The following is a 15105-nucleotide window of genomic DNA, read 5'->3' on the forward strand; positions in this document are numbered from 1 at the left end:
CATCTCTCCTGTACTAGCTTCTCTGCACTGGCTCCCTGTAAAATTTAGAGTAGAATTTAAAATCCTCCTCGTCACCTATAAAGCTCTTCATGGTCAGGCCCCTTCATATCTTAAAGAGCTCATAGTACCCTATTACCCCTCTAGAACACTACGTTCTCTGAATGCTGGGCTACTTGTGGTTCCTATAGTCTCTAAAAGTAGAACAGGAGCCAGAGCCTTCAGTTACCAAGCTCCTCTCCTGTGGAACCAGCTTCCAGTTGTGGTTCTGGAGGCAGACACCATCACCACATTCAAGAGTAGGCTTAAGACATTCCTCTTAGATAAAGCTTATAGTTAGGGCTGGATCAGGTGAGTCCTGAACCATCCCTTAGTTATGCTGCTATAGGCCTAGACTTTTGGGGGATTTCCCATGGTGCACTGAGCTACTCCCTTCCTCTCTCTTTATGCACTCATTCATGTCCCATTAATGCATGTTACTAACTTCACTTCTTCCCAGGAGTTCTTGTGCTTTCTCATCTCGCAGGTCCTCATGGATCCTGGTGGAGCCTCCTGCCATGGTCCTGCTTGACTGCCATTGCTAATATCACTGATATTAGTGTTATTGTTATTATAAGTATTATTATTGCTACAGTTACTGTTGTCGCTGCTCGTTTTTCCCCCATCGTTGCTGTTGTCGTCGTCATCTTCTTCATATTCATCATCATCAGTCACTACTATTAGTGTAGTTCAGTCAGGACCACTTTCGTCAAAATATCTTATATTCCAAGCAGAATTACATTTGGCGGTATGGCTCTGTTCTGGGACCTCCTTGTCCTTCCTACGTGCCTACGTGGAAAACCTTAAGGCAGGGAGAGCACACCTCCCTGCCCTTCCATGTGCATACATGGAAAAGTTTAAGACAAGGAGAGCGGCAGCAGAGACCCCCAAAGAACCATACCAGGCAACCTCCCTTCCATGAGCTACATGGAAGTGCCAGTAAGAGGAGCCAGCAGCACAAATTTTTGTAAGAAATAAATGACAGTAATAAGCCAATAACTTATGCAGATACTAGTTTAAGTAACTTGGCTGAGGATTAATAAAGAGATCCCAAAGAAGTTATGCTAGAAGAATATTTAAATTAAGCCAGCAAAACATATTTCCCAAACAGTGTGTTATATTTAGTGGTGTGGCTCTGTATGGGACCTCCTTGTCCTTCCACATGCCTACGTGGAAAACCTTAAGGCAGGGAGAGCACATCTCCCTGTCCTTCCATGTGCATTCACGGAAAAGTTTAAAACAAGGAGAGCGGCAGCAGAGACCCCCAAAGAACCACACCAGGCAACCTCCCTTCCATGAGCTACATAGAAGTGCCATTAAGAGGAGCCAGCAGGACTATAAACCAATACGTCTAAGCAGACACTAGTTGAAGTACATGGCTAAGTATGCTAGAGATATCCCCAGAAATTGCTATACATTAATGAATTTAAGCCGGAATTACAGGGCACTCATTGCTTTCTGAGCATCAAGAATTGCTTGGCCTCAGGCCGGAGATATCGTTCGTAAGCAGATAATGAACATTACCCATAGCCTTAGCATCGAGACAGGAGCTACGGATGCTGCATTGTTGCTGCTCCTATGCGAATGAATGGAGGAGTTATTTAATGTAGATTAGCTAAGCCAGATCGCATATACTGAGCAGTAGATAGCCTGTAGGATTGCATGGTTGTGTTTAGTCTAACACGGTTTGAGAAAATGGGGGGCAAGTCAGGCTGGATGGCACTGCCTCCGGGCACAGCTGGTGAAATTCTGCAATTCAAACCAGGCCAAAATCAGCAATTGTTATCCAAGCATGGAATATGAGCTGCTCTAATAATGAGTTTACCCAACATAGATAACCAAGTGAGGCGCCTTACAAATCTATTAATGAATGGAACTGAAGAACGCCCTTGTAAATGATGTTGGCAGTTGCCTCATGTGTCACAAAAACATGATTGTTACCTTGACCAGTGTTTTCCCCACAGAAACATGAAACAACAATTGGTACATTCATTAAAAAGGTAGAAGAGGCATTAGCTGGCAAGGATGACAGTATTTTAGCCATATGTCTGTGAACCACTGATTATTAAAATACCCCCCCAAAACCTACAGAAGGGTGGTTATCATACAGGTCAATCATGCCACTTCTACTGTATGTTTGAATTAATTATATCTCCATTATTTCTGTACACAACACCGAAAACTGTGGATCCATTGCTCTTCCCTAAATTGCCCCTCATGTCTGCTCTCTGTCTTCTAAGCTCAGCAAAGCTGTTCATTAGTGATCTAGTAGATCATAGCAGTCACACTATTAGACCTTGCTGTTGACATAAAGCTCCCAGGGTGAACTGGCACACAGTGTTCGATTTATTTATATGTACTCAATATGCTGCGTCTTTTATAATTAATGGCAAATGATGATTCTAGCTGCTCATTGTAAAATAAGAGATGCCATACCATTATCACACAGAAGAGATCAGGACTGGGGCTCGGATCTGCAGCCCTCATCCAAGCTCACCATATCATGGAGTGCTCTATAAATCGGAGAGGTCCAGAAGCCTGGATATAAGGGAACTTCCCTGGGGAATACACACATGCCAATTTAAGATGTCTAAGCAAGGAGAGCAGTTCTCTTTTGGAAATGACTACTGCCTGCTGCTTTCATTACCTCTCTGATGCGATTTGCATCAGTACACTATCTAGAGTGAAGCCTAGAACTCTAGCCTTACAGGGTCTGATGTTTCTCCTTGGATAGCGGAAGACCTAATGTTTAAAGGTATATTTAAGAGCAAAAATGCATGGTCTGATTTTGAATTGATAGTCAACTAACAGAAAACAGTCTATGAGATGGAGCATGAAAGCAGTTGCAGTTATTAAAAGAATCCAGCAGAGAGCCTCTGACAAGTGTCAAATATGTGGGGCTGCTGTAACAACCAAAGGTGAGCCTAACTGAGAAGTACATTTCTCTTCATTTAAACCGAACAGATGCCAATGTGAAGGTGTAATACATGACTTAAATGCATCTGTGACATCTGCCTTGGCTAGCCATGTGCCTCTACATGCTTCTTTAATCAACTGATGGCATTGTAGATTATAGCATAAAATAAGGAAAAAGTGCCAGAGGATTTAAACTATTATGCCTTAGTTTGCCTTTGCAAGAGCAGATAAATGAATAATTATGTTTATTTATTTTCCCTGAATATTTCCTGGTAGCTATACCTTAATGCTTGTTGAGAAGGCGATTTATGAATGGACCAATATGAACCTTTGTTATCCTTTCTTCAGTAAAGCATCGACTATCTCAGCTCTTCAAAGCAGATTGTAGGTTTTGGCAACCAAGTCAGCCCAGCTAAGAACCATGAAGCAGCCCTATAAGATAATTCACTAACAGTGTTTAGAGGCTTTCTTAGCGCCTTCCCCAGCTCAGGGACGTTTACTGGGGTTGAAGGTTATCTCTCATGCCCCCTTTTTGAGAGGCAGCACGTTCTTCCCTATGGTGATTGGGACTCCACTTCCCAGCATTCTCGGCGGAAATGTGACGCCGTCAAAACAAGCTGCTGTGACGTCATCGTCAAGCGCTGCACCTGTGGGACCATGCGCTCTACCTGCAGACAGCGAAGAGGGAAACAGGCCAACTGCGGACGAAGACTGGCCGGCCTGACGTGCCGAACCGAACCCTGGACCCTTGAACCCATGACGGCAAGCGACAGCCGGATGTTGGACAGAGCTGACAAGCAAGACAGGTGGAGCCGGCCGCTGCGCCTGGGACCCGCGCTCCCCTGGAAGACAGCGCAGCGCCGCGCAGCGCCGGAGCCGGAGCCGGGACCGCAGCGGAGCCGCAGGAGCAATTCCTCCCCCCTTCTGCGGACCCTCCAGAACCAGAGCAGCCGGACACAACTGCGGATGTTGTTCAAAGCGACACTCTCCCCAACAGCCGAGATCGCTGCTGAGACTTCACAATGCAATCGACCCGCCATCATACTCACCGCAGACAGGACAAGTAGAAACAAACGACAAACCACAAGTAACGCACACAACATCCTGGCAAAAAGGCTTGTAGAGGGAGCAGCAGAGATAGGCAGGCAGGCTAAAGCAGCTTAAATAAGGCGCCATGCATGATGTTTGCCAATTGGATGCTTGAGGAAATCAGGTGAGCTGTCAGCTGACTGTGTATGGTATCCAATGGGAAGCTTAGAGGAATCAGCGGATGTATGTTTATGACTAGCTGTGCTCGTATGATATAGCTGTAACTGAAAGCTAAGCCTGACTTCGTGCCCTGCCTGAACTAACGCTATGCTCAATTTGTTGCTACTGTTGTTGCTGTGCACCTGTCTGTCTATTTCTCTCTCTCTCTCTAACCCCAACCGGTCGATTATTTGGGATTCCTCCTAGTGAGATGTCTCATAATGTGTGACTCCCTGTCTCTAGTGATCATTCAACAGAAATACATGCTTCCATCGAGATTGGGAGAGGAGTCTGTCTCTCTCGTTTGTATGTGGATTTAGTGAATGATGATTTTGATAAAACACAGAAAGATGAAGAATCTTTAACCGAGGTGTTAAATGTCAAAGTGCCTCCAGAAGTTAAAAACATTAACAAAAATAATCTCCAAATAGTTCACACATCAGAGGGAAGTTTACCTTTCTTCCCAACATATATAAATATATTGTTTACAGTGTATATGATGACTTCCAAAATGAATCCCAGAAGTCTATTTACATGAGGTTTAACTTTAATATTTATAATTTAAACTTGATATCACTTCTTCTAATTTCAGCCGCTTGTATTTTGAATAATATTTTATTTGTATAGTTAAATGTTAAAATGTTTCTGACCTGATTGAAGCCCTGGAAATTAAAGCCTCCATCAGATTGGAAGAGTTGATTGCCCGCCACCCAGTGCCCGCCGCCCGACTGACGGCGCTCCTCCACCGCCTTAGCAACAAAGTACACCATGTTAAAGATGGTGCCAAAGATCGGTGACACCTGTAGACAAAATTCAGAACAAAATCAGTCAGAAATCAGCAGTAAATTAAATTATCTACACATTGATACTTCTGATGGAGCCAGAGCCTTCAGTTACCAAGCTCCTCTCCTGTGGAACCAGCTTCCAGTTGTGGTTCTGGAGGCAGACACCCTCACCACATTCAAGAGTAGGCTTAAGACATTCCTCTTTGATAAAGCTTATAGTTAGGGCTGGATCAGGTGAGTCCTGAACCATCCCTTAGTTATGCTGCTATAGGCCTAGACTATCGGGGGATTTCCCATGGTGCACTGAGCTCCTCCCTTCCTCTCTCTTTCTGCACTCATTCATGTCCCATTAATGCATGTTACTAACTTTACTTCTTCCCCGGAGTTCTTGTGCTTTCTCGTCTCACAGGTTCTTATCGATCCTGGTGGAGCCTCCTGCCATGGTCCTGCTTGATTGCCATTGCCAATACTGTTGTTGCTGTGCACCTGTCTGTCTGTCTGTCTGTCTGTCTCTCTCTCTCTCTCTCTCTCTCTCTCTCTCACTCTCTCACCCCAACTGGTCGAGACAGACGACCACCCACCTAGAGCCATAGGATCTGTCCTAGGTTTCTGCCTTTTAACAGGCAGTTTTTCCTTGCCCTTGTCTCCAAGGTCTTGCTCATGGTGGTACTGTTGGGTCTCTGTAAATAATGTTTTAAAGAGTTCGGTCTAGACCTGCTCTATTTGAAAAGTGTCCTGAGATAACTTCTGTTATGAATTGGCGCTAGACAAAAAAAATTGAATTGAATTGAATTGATGTCAACATTTTATATTTTCTTTTGTTTTCGTGAGTATTTTTGATAGATAGATAGATAGATAGATAGATAGATAGATAGATAGATATACTTTATTGATCCCAAGCTGGGAAATTTTAGTGTGGCAGCAGCATTACACACAGTTGCAACACAATGAAGTAAAGAGAACAACCTACACATATCAAAAAAGCAATATAAAATGCAATATAAAAAATGTATAAAAATGTATAAATAAGCGGTATAATTGTAGTGCAAAGTAAAAATATAAAGTGCAGTGAACAGATTATGTAAAGACATATAAGGTGCTTGGAGACTGTATTATTATGACCAGAGTTTTAGCTGTTATTGTACAGTGTGATGGCATGTGGCAGGAAAGATTTCCTGTATCTGTCCCTTCGACAGCGGAGCTGGAGCAGCCTGTGAGGGAAGGTGCTCCGCTGTCTGACCACTGTGTGATGGAGAGGGTGCTGAACATTGTCTATGATGGATAACAGTTTATTCAGCGTTCTCCTCTCCACCACGGACTCAAAAGACTCCAGTTGTTGTGTCATTGTTGTTGTGTATTTATTTCAGTTGCAGAAACAGCAAACTGGATCTCTCAGGTGATTTGAGCCTGTGTTGTTGTGTATTTGTTGTTGTTGTTGATGTCTATTGTTGTGTATTATTTGCTGTGTATTTACCTCAGTTGCAGAAACAGCAGAGCGGATCTCTCGGGTCATTTGAGCCTGACGAAAAGCTTCGTAGAAACTCTGGTCGGACGCCATGGTAACGGTCAGAACGGAGCTGTAGGCGTGACGAAGCTGTGTGCTATTGGTCAGCTGAGGGAATACTGTGTCCTGATTGGATGAAGGAGAGAACAGAGTGTAGAAAGAAAATTCTGCTCCTAATGAACTTTATTGTGAAATAGGACTACCTGTTTGAACTCTTTAAAGATCTTTTTTTTTTTTCATCAAATGTGTGAAAAAATATGAGATATATTCTGCTGAGAAATTCAGTTTTTAAACTTAATCTGAACCAAAAGTTATATTTCATCATCTTTATATTTGTATATAAAGTATATTCAGTCATGAACAAAATGCAACAGTGCCTCCTTAGGTCACAGATGGAACTACAGAGAAATTTTTAGAGAAAAATCTGCTGAATTTCAACTAATTAAAGATAAAGTGAAACAGTTTGATGAAGTTATTGATGCACTGTGATTGTTACCTGGTACGGCATGGCGTACAGCAGGGCGTCGTATGGGATAAACACATAACCATCAGAAACCATCCCCATATCCAGAGCAGCCAATAGGAGCTCTCTCTGATCCTCTCCACCAATCAGGACAGAGCTCATGCACATGATGACCACTGCAACCGAAAAATTCAAAAGTTCAACGTTTTTTTAATATTTTAAGTCTGCTGATAAACTGGATGTTAAAATGTGTTGAGATTATAAATCATAACATAATAATAATATATATGATAGATATTTATTAATTATTAATATGGAAAGGAGAACATTAATTCTCTGACTACAGCCTCTGGATGTTTCTAATAATCAATAATACATATGTTAATTATCATTAATTCCTAATAAAATAGTAATTTGTGACATGTTTCACTTTCTTTTTCTCATTTTGAATTTTTTTACACAAACAATCAGCTTTCAGCTCTGACCTTTGACCTTGTCAGCCTCTCTGATCACTCTGAGCGCCTCCTGGGGCCCACCATTTTTCCTTGTTTCCATGGTAACCACTGGACCAATCAGCAGACCCAGAGCTCTGAGCGCAGAGGCTACTTCCTGTCCAGTGCTCTCCCAAAGGTCGGATGGAGCTGATGAGCAAACAGGAAGAGGAATGAGGACATTAAAAATACAGATATTCAATTCAATTTTCTATTTTTATTTATTTTATGTATTTATTTAAACCTTTTATTAATAATCGTGTCATTGATGGGACTGTGATTATACATCATTTTCATTATGTGATTTAATATTTATTTATTTTTCCTGAAGATTTTTACTCTGAATTAAGGTGAAACGAAACCAGCTTTATAAAAGAAAAATAATCAGCTTTAGAAATAATAAATAATAAAAGAGAAATAACAAAATTCACAGCACAGAAACACCCATGAGACTACACCCCCTAACAACAGACCACACCCCCGTAGTGACATCACCCCCCCGCACCTGAGATGACAGCAACATGCGCCCAGCGGAAAAACCTGAATATGGTGAACAAGATTCTGCTGGGTGGTGTGATGGGTGGCAGGTTCGGCCAATCAGCATCCAGACAGCCTGGAGAAGACAGCCCTGCCTCCCAATGCTGAGCCAATAAGGAGGCAGCATGACAGAGGGCGGGGTTAAAAGGGCCAATGTAGGCGTGACCGTAACCCTCCATGTCCCCGAGTTCTGTCAGAGCTGAATTAGAACCAAAGAAGAAGAATGTGGTTCAGGTTTTAATTTTTATATTATCAGTTTTAATCCACATGAATCTTATATTTATTTAATGATTCAGTCTTTATAGAAAACTTCCCCGTAAGTTGATTGGCTAACGAACCTTTGGAGGCGGAGCAGTCCTCATCCAGCAGTTTGACATCATACCAGTATCCTCTGCTTAGGCCACTGTCACTCCGTAGCCGTGACAACGCCAGGTTGGCCGCTGCTGTTGGCATCGCCCGGGAGAACATGGGGTCACATGACCATGGACCAATCAGAGCCAGTTTAAAGGTTGCTGTCCAGACCTCCGTAATACATAGCAACCACAGCCAGGCCCCTAGCAACCACCTGGGAAGCTGCATCCTGACAACCTGCAGGAAGTCAAGGGTCAGGATTATCAATAATAATGGAAATCAATAGAATTGGTCAGGGTTATCAGTAACAGAGTTATCAATAATAACGTAAATCGATGAATGGGTCAGGGTTATCAGTAACAGGGTTATCAATAATAACGTAAATCGATGAATGGGTCAGGGTTATCAGTAACAGGATTATCAATAATAACGTAAATCGATGAATGGGTCAGGGTTATTAGTAACAGGATTATCAATAATAATGTAAATCAATAGAATTGGTCAGGGTTATCAGTAACAGGATTATCAATAATAATGTAAATCAATAGAATTGGTCAGGGTTATCAGTAACAGAGTTATCAATAATAACGTAAATCGATGAATGGGTCAGGGTTATCAGTAACAGGGTTATCAATAATAATTGAAATCAATAAAGAGGGTCAGGGTTATCAATAACAGGGTTATCAGTAAGAATGAAAATCAATAAAAAGAGTCAGGGTTATCAATAAGAATGAAAATCAACAGATGTTTAATGTGAAAGTGTCTTTAAACCATCTTTAATGTAACGTTTAACACATTCTGTAGAAACCAGACAGGACCCTGAACGCACCACCATTAAAACTTGTATTCTGGCTTCAAAGGGAAACACACACACACACACACACACACACACACACACACACACACACACACACACGTGTGAGTGTAGAAAATGTATTGATTATCCACATTGAAAGAGATTTGTTGTTATTTATTATTTAAGAACTTTCTACTTTATTCACATCTTGAGTTTGTCATTTATTTTTCGTACAGAATGATTTATGGATTTATTGTTTTTACTATTGATATTATTCTTATTTTATTTTTATTATGTGACTTACAATTAATACAATTGTAACAAATCAGTCACTGACAGTGTTTCGAAAGAAAGCAATTATGTAAAACTATCATCTGTGAACAAGCTATTCTTTGTGTATCAATAACTATTATCAGACATTGATCAATATACAGTCAAGTAATGATAAATAAATTACATAAAGTGACCAGATTTAGACAGTTATTGACAGATATTCATTATATATCCGTCAATCAACTTCTTCGACCTCTGTTATTGGTCAGAGTCACAGATTGAACCCAGCTGACTGCTGCCTCTGACCTCTAAATCTTCACATGTTAATGCTGACTGACACTATTAGCTTAATGCCAAAGAGCGCTAAGAATAGCAACAATGCTAACACTCTTAACACAAGCTGAGAAGCAGAGGACATGTGGAATGGTAAATGGACCTGTACTTGTATAGTTTCCTTTCTAGTCTTCCAACCACTCAAAGTGCTTTTACACTGCAGCCACATTCACCCTTTCACACACATTCACAGTGATGGCAAAATCCATCGAACAGAAACTAACTCATTCTATTCAATTCAATTTTATTTGTATAGCGCCAATTCATAACAGAAGTTATCTCAGGACACTTTTCAAAAGGAGCAGGTCTAGACCAAACTCCTTAAACATTTGCAGAGACCCAACAGTACCACCATGAGCAAGACCTTGGCGACGGGGGCAAGGAAAAACTGCCTGTTAAGAAGCAGAAACCTAGGTGGATGGTCGCCGCTCTGAGCCACAACCGCCCACATGTCATCAGCAGTCTAAAAGACACCTGAACACCACTCTCACCTGGTGACATCATCCTTCTCTCTGGTGACATCATCCCTAACCTCTCCAATCCCTGACCTCTCCAGTCCCTAACCCTCTCCGTCACTGTGCTTCAGTGGAACAATAATTGATCCATCCTCAGTTCTACCAGATCACTCAAAGCCCAAACCACAAGACAACCACCATCCTTATATAAACATCAATCACAGAACAAAGCTTTGAAAGATAAACTGCCTCTCCAACCTGGACTCCATTTATTACACATTTTAATCTTTTCTTTGATATTACTTCATGACCTGACATAACATCTACAAAGACTGCTCATCGTCACCATCAATGTTACATTAATACTCATCCATTAACTCCTGTAGCTGTCTGTCTGGGCAGGTCTTCCTCGAAAATGAGAGTAAAAGTTAAATAAAAAAATAAAAATAATAATAACCTTAAATATGGATTAAAAAAAAATCAACCCAAACACTGTTGGAGTTAAGAAGCTCCTCCACTGCAGTCTCATTTCTACCTACTGTATCCTAAAAACTCACCCATTCAGAACTGCATACCCCACTTAACTATCTACATTGTCTTTTCTTATCTGTTTCTTATTACTTACTGTTTTTATTTTTTATGCGCTGTACAGTGTCCTCGAGTGCCCAGAGAGGCGCCTTTAAATAAAATGTATTATTATTATTATTATTATTATTTATTCAGTTTAGTTCTGTGTTGCTTTAGGTCGACTTTATAACTTAATACAATAACAGAAGTGACTGATGATGTTTCATAAGAATGACAGGTAAAGCAGGTAGAGGTAATCACAATGCAGAGAAACACAAATAAAAATAAACACAGACATAACAAATCAATTCTCACCGATTATCAGCACGTAGGCACCAGACAAGAAATCATCCACGTTAGGAGGATTCAAACTCTACAGAATAAAGGTCAATGGAGGGGACAGATTTGATCTGATGGTTGCTGTGCCACGGTCAAAGGACAGCAACAATAAAGAGACAGTCCACTATGCTGATTGATACCTTGGTAACCATGGTGATTGTCCGTTTAACAGTGAACCAGCTTTGTGATCCTCTTTGAGACTGAAGTTTAAATAGAGCTGATAACTGACTTCCTGTGTTTTCATGTACAAAGACTTATTTTCTTCACATTTAACAGCTTCAGTTCAAACAACTGTGAACACACTTCTGTCTACTAGGAGGAAGACTGAAGACACAAATTAAAGGGCTCCTTACTTATATTTTAATAATAAATGTGACTGTTTTAATAAATGAGTTTTCAGTGGTGGAATGTAACTAAGTCAATTAAATACTTGACTTGTACTTTACTTTCTACTTGTACCCCACTACATCTCAGAGTATACTACATTATCTGACAGCTTTAGTTACATTAACACATTTTTACAAGGCATGTAAATGTGAGCTGTTGCTAGACTAGATGATGATCTTCGATTAACCAATGTTTCCCTTCATAACCTTATATACTCTAGTAAAGTATGAGAGAAGATGAGAAGAATCATAAAGAATCAAGAAGACAGACAAATAGTTAATACAGTATTTATTATTATATATTCCGTCATTCTTGTAATTGTTATTATTATTATATTAACTTCTGCAAAACTGCAATCTTTAAAAGTAATTTCTATTTCATTTCTGTCGGCAAACCTTTACATTACTTTGTATATATCAGCATTGTACATATATATTTCATTAATTCAATTTCAATTCAGTTTTATTTGTACAGTACCAATTCACAAGTTATCTCAGGACACTTTTCAAATAGAGCAGGTCTAGACTGAACTCCTTATAGGATTATTTACAGAGACCCAACAATTCCCACCATGAGCAAGACCTTGGAGACAGCGGCAAGGAAAAACTTCCTTTTAAGAGGCAGAAACCTTGGACAGACCCCAACTCTAGGTGGGTGGGAGAGAGAGAGAGAGAGAGAGAGAGAGAGAGAGAGAGACAGAGAAATAAAGATGAGGCTGGAGGCTGATCAACTGGCTCTAGCACACTCAGAGAGACACAAAACTGCAGAAAGCAGACAGCTGTGAAATCAAAGTCTGTGTGCAACATTATTATCTTTAATATAACAATCCAAATCAGATCCATAACCTTAACTACTCTACTTAGAGCAAAGTTAGAAGATGTAGTCATGATGAGGGGAGAAGGATTAGGGTTAGGGTTAGATGAGTCAGATCCATGGAGAAGAGACAGCAAACTGGTTTTTACATTTAAAATTCAACAAATTGGACATGCTGCTCCACCAGAAACAGCTCTGAATCTTCAGAGCAGATTATTCTATAACAGTTCTCATTAAAATCTCCTAGCATAAGAAAACCAATCACCATCATCCCTTCAATCGTTGATATGAGATCCAATCACCAATCTGTACCAGATTAATCTGACATCTGCAGACAATCACAGCTGTACAGTCAATACAAGCCTCCTCTGATCTCTCATCATAGATCATAGATTATCTTAAATCTGTAACATTGCAATATGTCCACTGACTGCAGATAAGAAACCATCTGATTCACAGTGAATGGACGACATTCAATCAGCTCAAAGCAACATTCACAATCGCACTGTTGCTCAAAGGCACTTTAACACTCTCTGGAGGATGCGGGGTTGAACTGGGAACCTCGTGAGCCAAAAACGTGTTCATCAGATTTAATCATCAAACTGTGTGAAGGTGAAATCAGAGACGACAACATTCAGCTGACACCTTTGATCTAATCACACAGACACACGGACACACAGACACAGACAGACACACACACACACAACACACACACACACACCAGAACGCTGTTCACTCAGGTTGAGTCACTTCTACTAGTTATTATTTACTAAAACCAGAAATGTTTGTTTGTGTGCTGTTCTGGTTATTATCTGCAGTACACACAGTACACACAGTACACAGTACACACAGTACACAATACACACAGTACACAGTACACACAGTACACAGTACACACAGTACACACAGTACAAAGTACACAATATACAGTATACAGGACACACAGTACACACAGTACACAGTACACACAGTACAGTATACAGGACACACAGTACACACAGTACAGTATTGTCTTCTACTGGACTCTGATAGAAAGAAACAACCTTTAAACAAACACAAACACTCAGTGTACCTTTGTCTCAGAGGTTCATCTGTCCAAACTAACTCCTTCAATTCCAGTCGATGCAAATCCTCAAAGCAACTAACAAACTCTGAACTGGGATCGGGGGGCACAGAGAGAGAGAGACAAACAGAGAGAGGGAGAGACACAGGGAGACAGAGAGAGAGAGAGAGATGGCGAGAGAGAGGCACAGGGAGACAGAGAGAGAGATGGAGCAACAGAGAGAGAAAGAGACAGAGAGAGAGAGACTTTAGTTTAATCTTGTTTCAAGTTAAGGAGGAAGATTGGCTTCATTTTAGTTTGTAATGAGAGGGTGACTTACTGTGTGTCAGAATAAGAATCAGAATCAGAATTATGTTTATTCCCAAGTAGGAATGTGTCCTGGTGCAATTGGTGCATAAAATATACAAATATATAAATCACAAATCATAAATCACAAAAAAATAAAGTACTTTCAAAATATAAATAGATAGATTTCTCCGGGGCCTGATGGCTACCCATCAGAGTTTTTTAAGACATTTTCAGTAGTGTTTGCCCCTCTCCTTATATCCGTCTTCAAGGAGTCACTCTCTTCAAATTCACTTCCTGCAACAATGCAACCATTTCCCTTATTCTAAAGAAAGATACAAATCCCCTCCACTGTAGTTCATATCATCCAAATTCCCTTTTAAATACAGATGTAAAGCTTCTTGCGAAGCTCTTGGTTCAATGTCTTGAGGTAGCTCTTCCTTCAGTTATTTCACCTGACCAGACAGGCTTCATGAAAGACCAATATTCAATTTTAATATTAGATGCCTACTTAATATCCTTTAAAGTCCCTCTCCATCTGACACTCCAGAGATTTTACTATCTCTTGACGCTGAGAAAGCTTTTGATAGAGTGGAGTGGGACTACCCTTTTTACACTGTTGGGAAATTTGGCTTTGGCCCAAAATTTGTGTCTTGGATTAAAGTTCTCTACACCTCTCCAATGGCGGCAGTACGTATCAATAATAACCTCTCTCCCCACTTTAAACTGCAAAGAGGCACTAGACAAGGCTGCCCAATGTCCCTGCTCTTATTTGCTATTGCAATAGAACCGTTAGCATTAGCTAATCGTCAGGATATTAATATTAGGGGAATTGCCCTTAAGGGGGATTAGACTGTAAAGTATCGCTTTATGCAGATGATTTATTGCTGTATATTTCAGATCCTTTGTCAAGCGTCCCTAACCTGCTGGGCACATTGAAAGGTTTTGGCAAAATATCAGGTTATAAAGTGAATTAGTGCCAGTCAACGTATCTGCAGAAAGCATATCTTTTAATTCAACCCCTTTTAAAACAAACGCAAAAAGGCTCAAATATCTGGGAATCTGGGTTACACATAACAAGACCTATATAAGGCTAATTTTCTGCCCCTGTTAGATGATCTTAAACAGGATATTAAACGTTGGGATTTGTTGTCTCTTTCGCTGAGTGGAAGGATCAATACCGTGAAAATGAATGTATTGCCTAAGTTCCTTTATCTGTTTCAGTACCTTCCCATATTTCTGACTAAATTCTTCTTCAGCTCCGTAGATAAACTCATATCAACCTTTATCTGGAACAAAAAAAAAACACACATACGGAAATGCATATTGCATAGACCGCATCTCCAGGGTGGCATGACACTTCCCAATTTTTTGTTTTATTATTGGGCAGCCAACATTAGAGCACTGTTGTTTTGGATGTCAGATATAGGCAACTCAAATATCCCTAAATGGCTAACCTTGGA

At 40.5% G+C, this 15105-nt stretch overlaps 1 protein-coding gene across 1 annotated transcript in view; it reads right to left on the reverse strand.

The window, feature by feature from the left end:
* The window catches only part of LOC127361315 (retinal guanylyl cyclase 2-like), a 52255-nt gene extending 38720 nt beyond the window's left edge, over positions 1 to 13535 (reverse strand). The window contains exons 1-7 of the mRNA XM_051395843.1: positions 13367 to 13535; positions 8319 to 8568; positions 7949 to 8179; positions 7438 to 7593; positions 6986 to 7128; positions 6460 to 6615; positions 4851 to 5000 (exon numbers count right to left, since the gene is read on the reverse strand). Coding sequence (XP_051251803.1) covers positions 4851 to 5000; positions 6460 to 6615; positions 6986 to 7128; positions 7438 to 7593; positions 7949 to 8179; positions 8319 to 8559 — 1077 coding nt within the window. The 5' untranslated portion in view covers positions 8560 to 8568; positions 13367 to 13535. The remainder of the gene's footprint in view (positions 1 to 4850; positions 5001 to 6459; positions 6616 to 6985; positions 7129 to 7437; positions 7594 to 7948; positions 8180 to 8318; positions 8569 to 13366) is intronic.
* Positions 13536 to 15105: the final 1570 nt, after the last annotated feature.

Source organism: Dicentrarchus labrax, unplaced genomic scaffold, assembly GCF_905237075.1.
Source record: "Dicentrarchus labrax unplaced genomic scaffold, dlabrax2021, whole genome shotgun sequence".
NCBI lineage: Eukaryota > Metazoa > Chordata > Actinopteri > Moronidae > Dicentrarchus > Dicentrarchus labrax.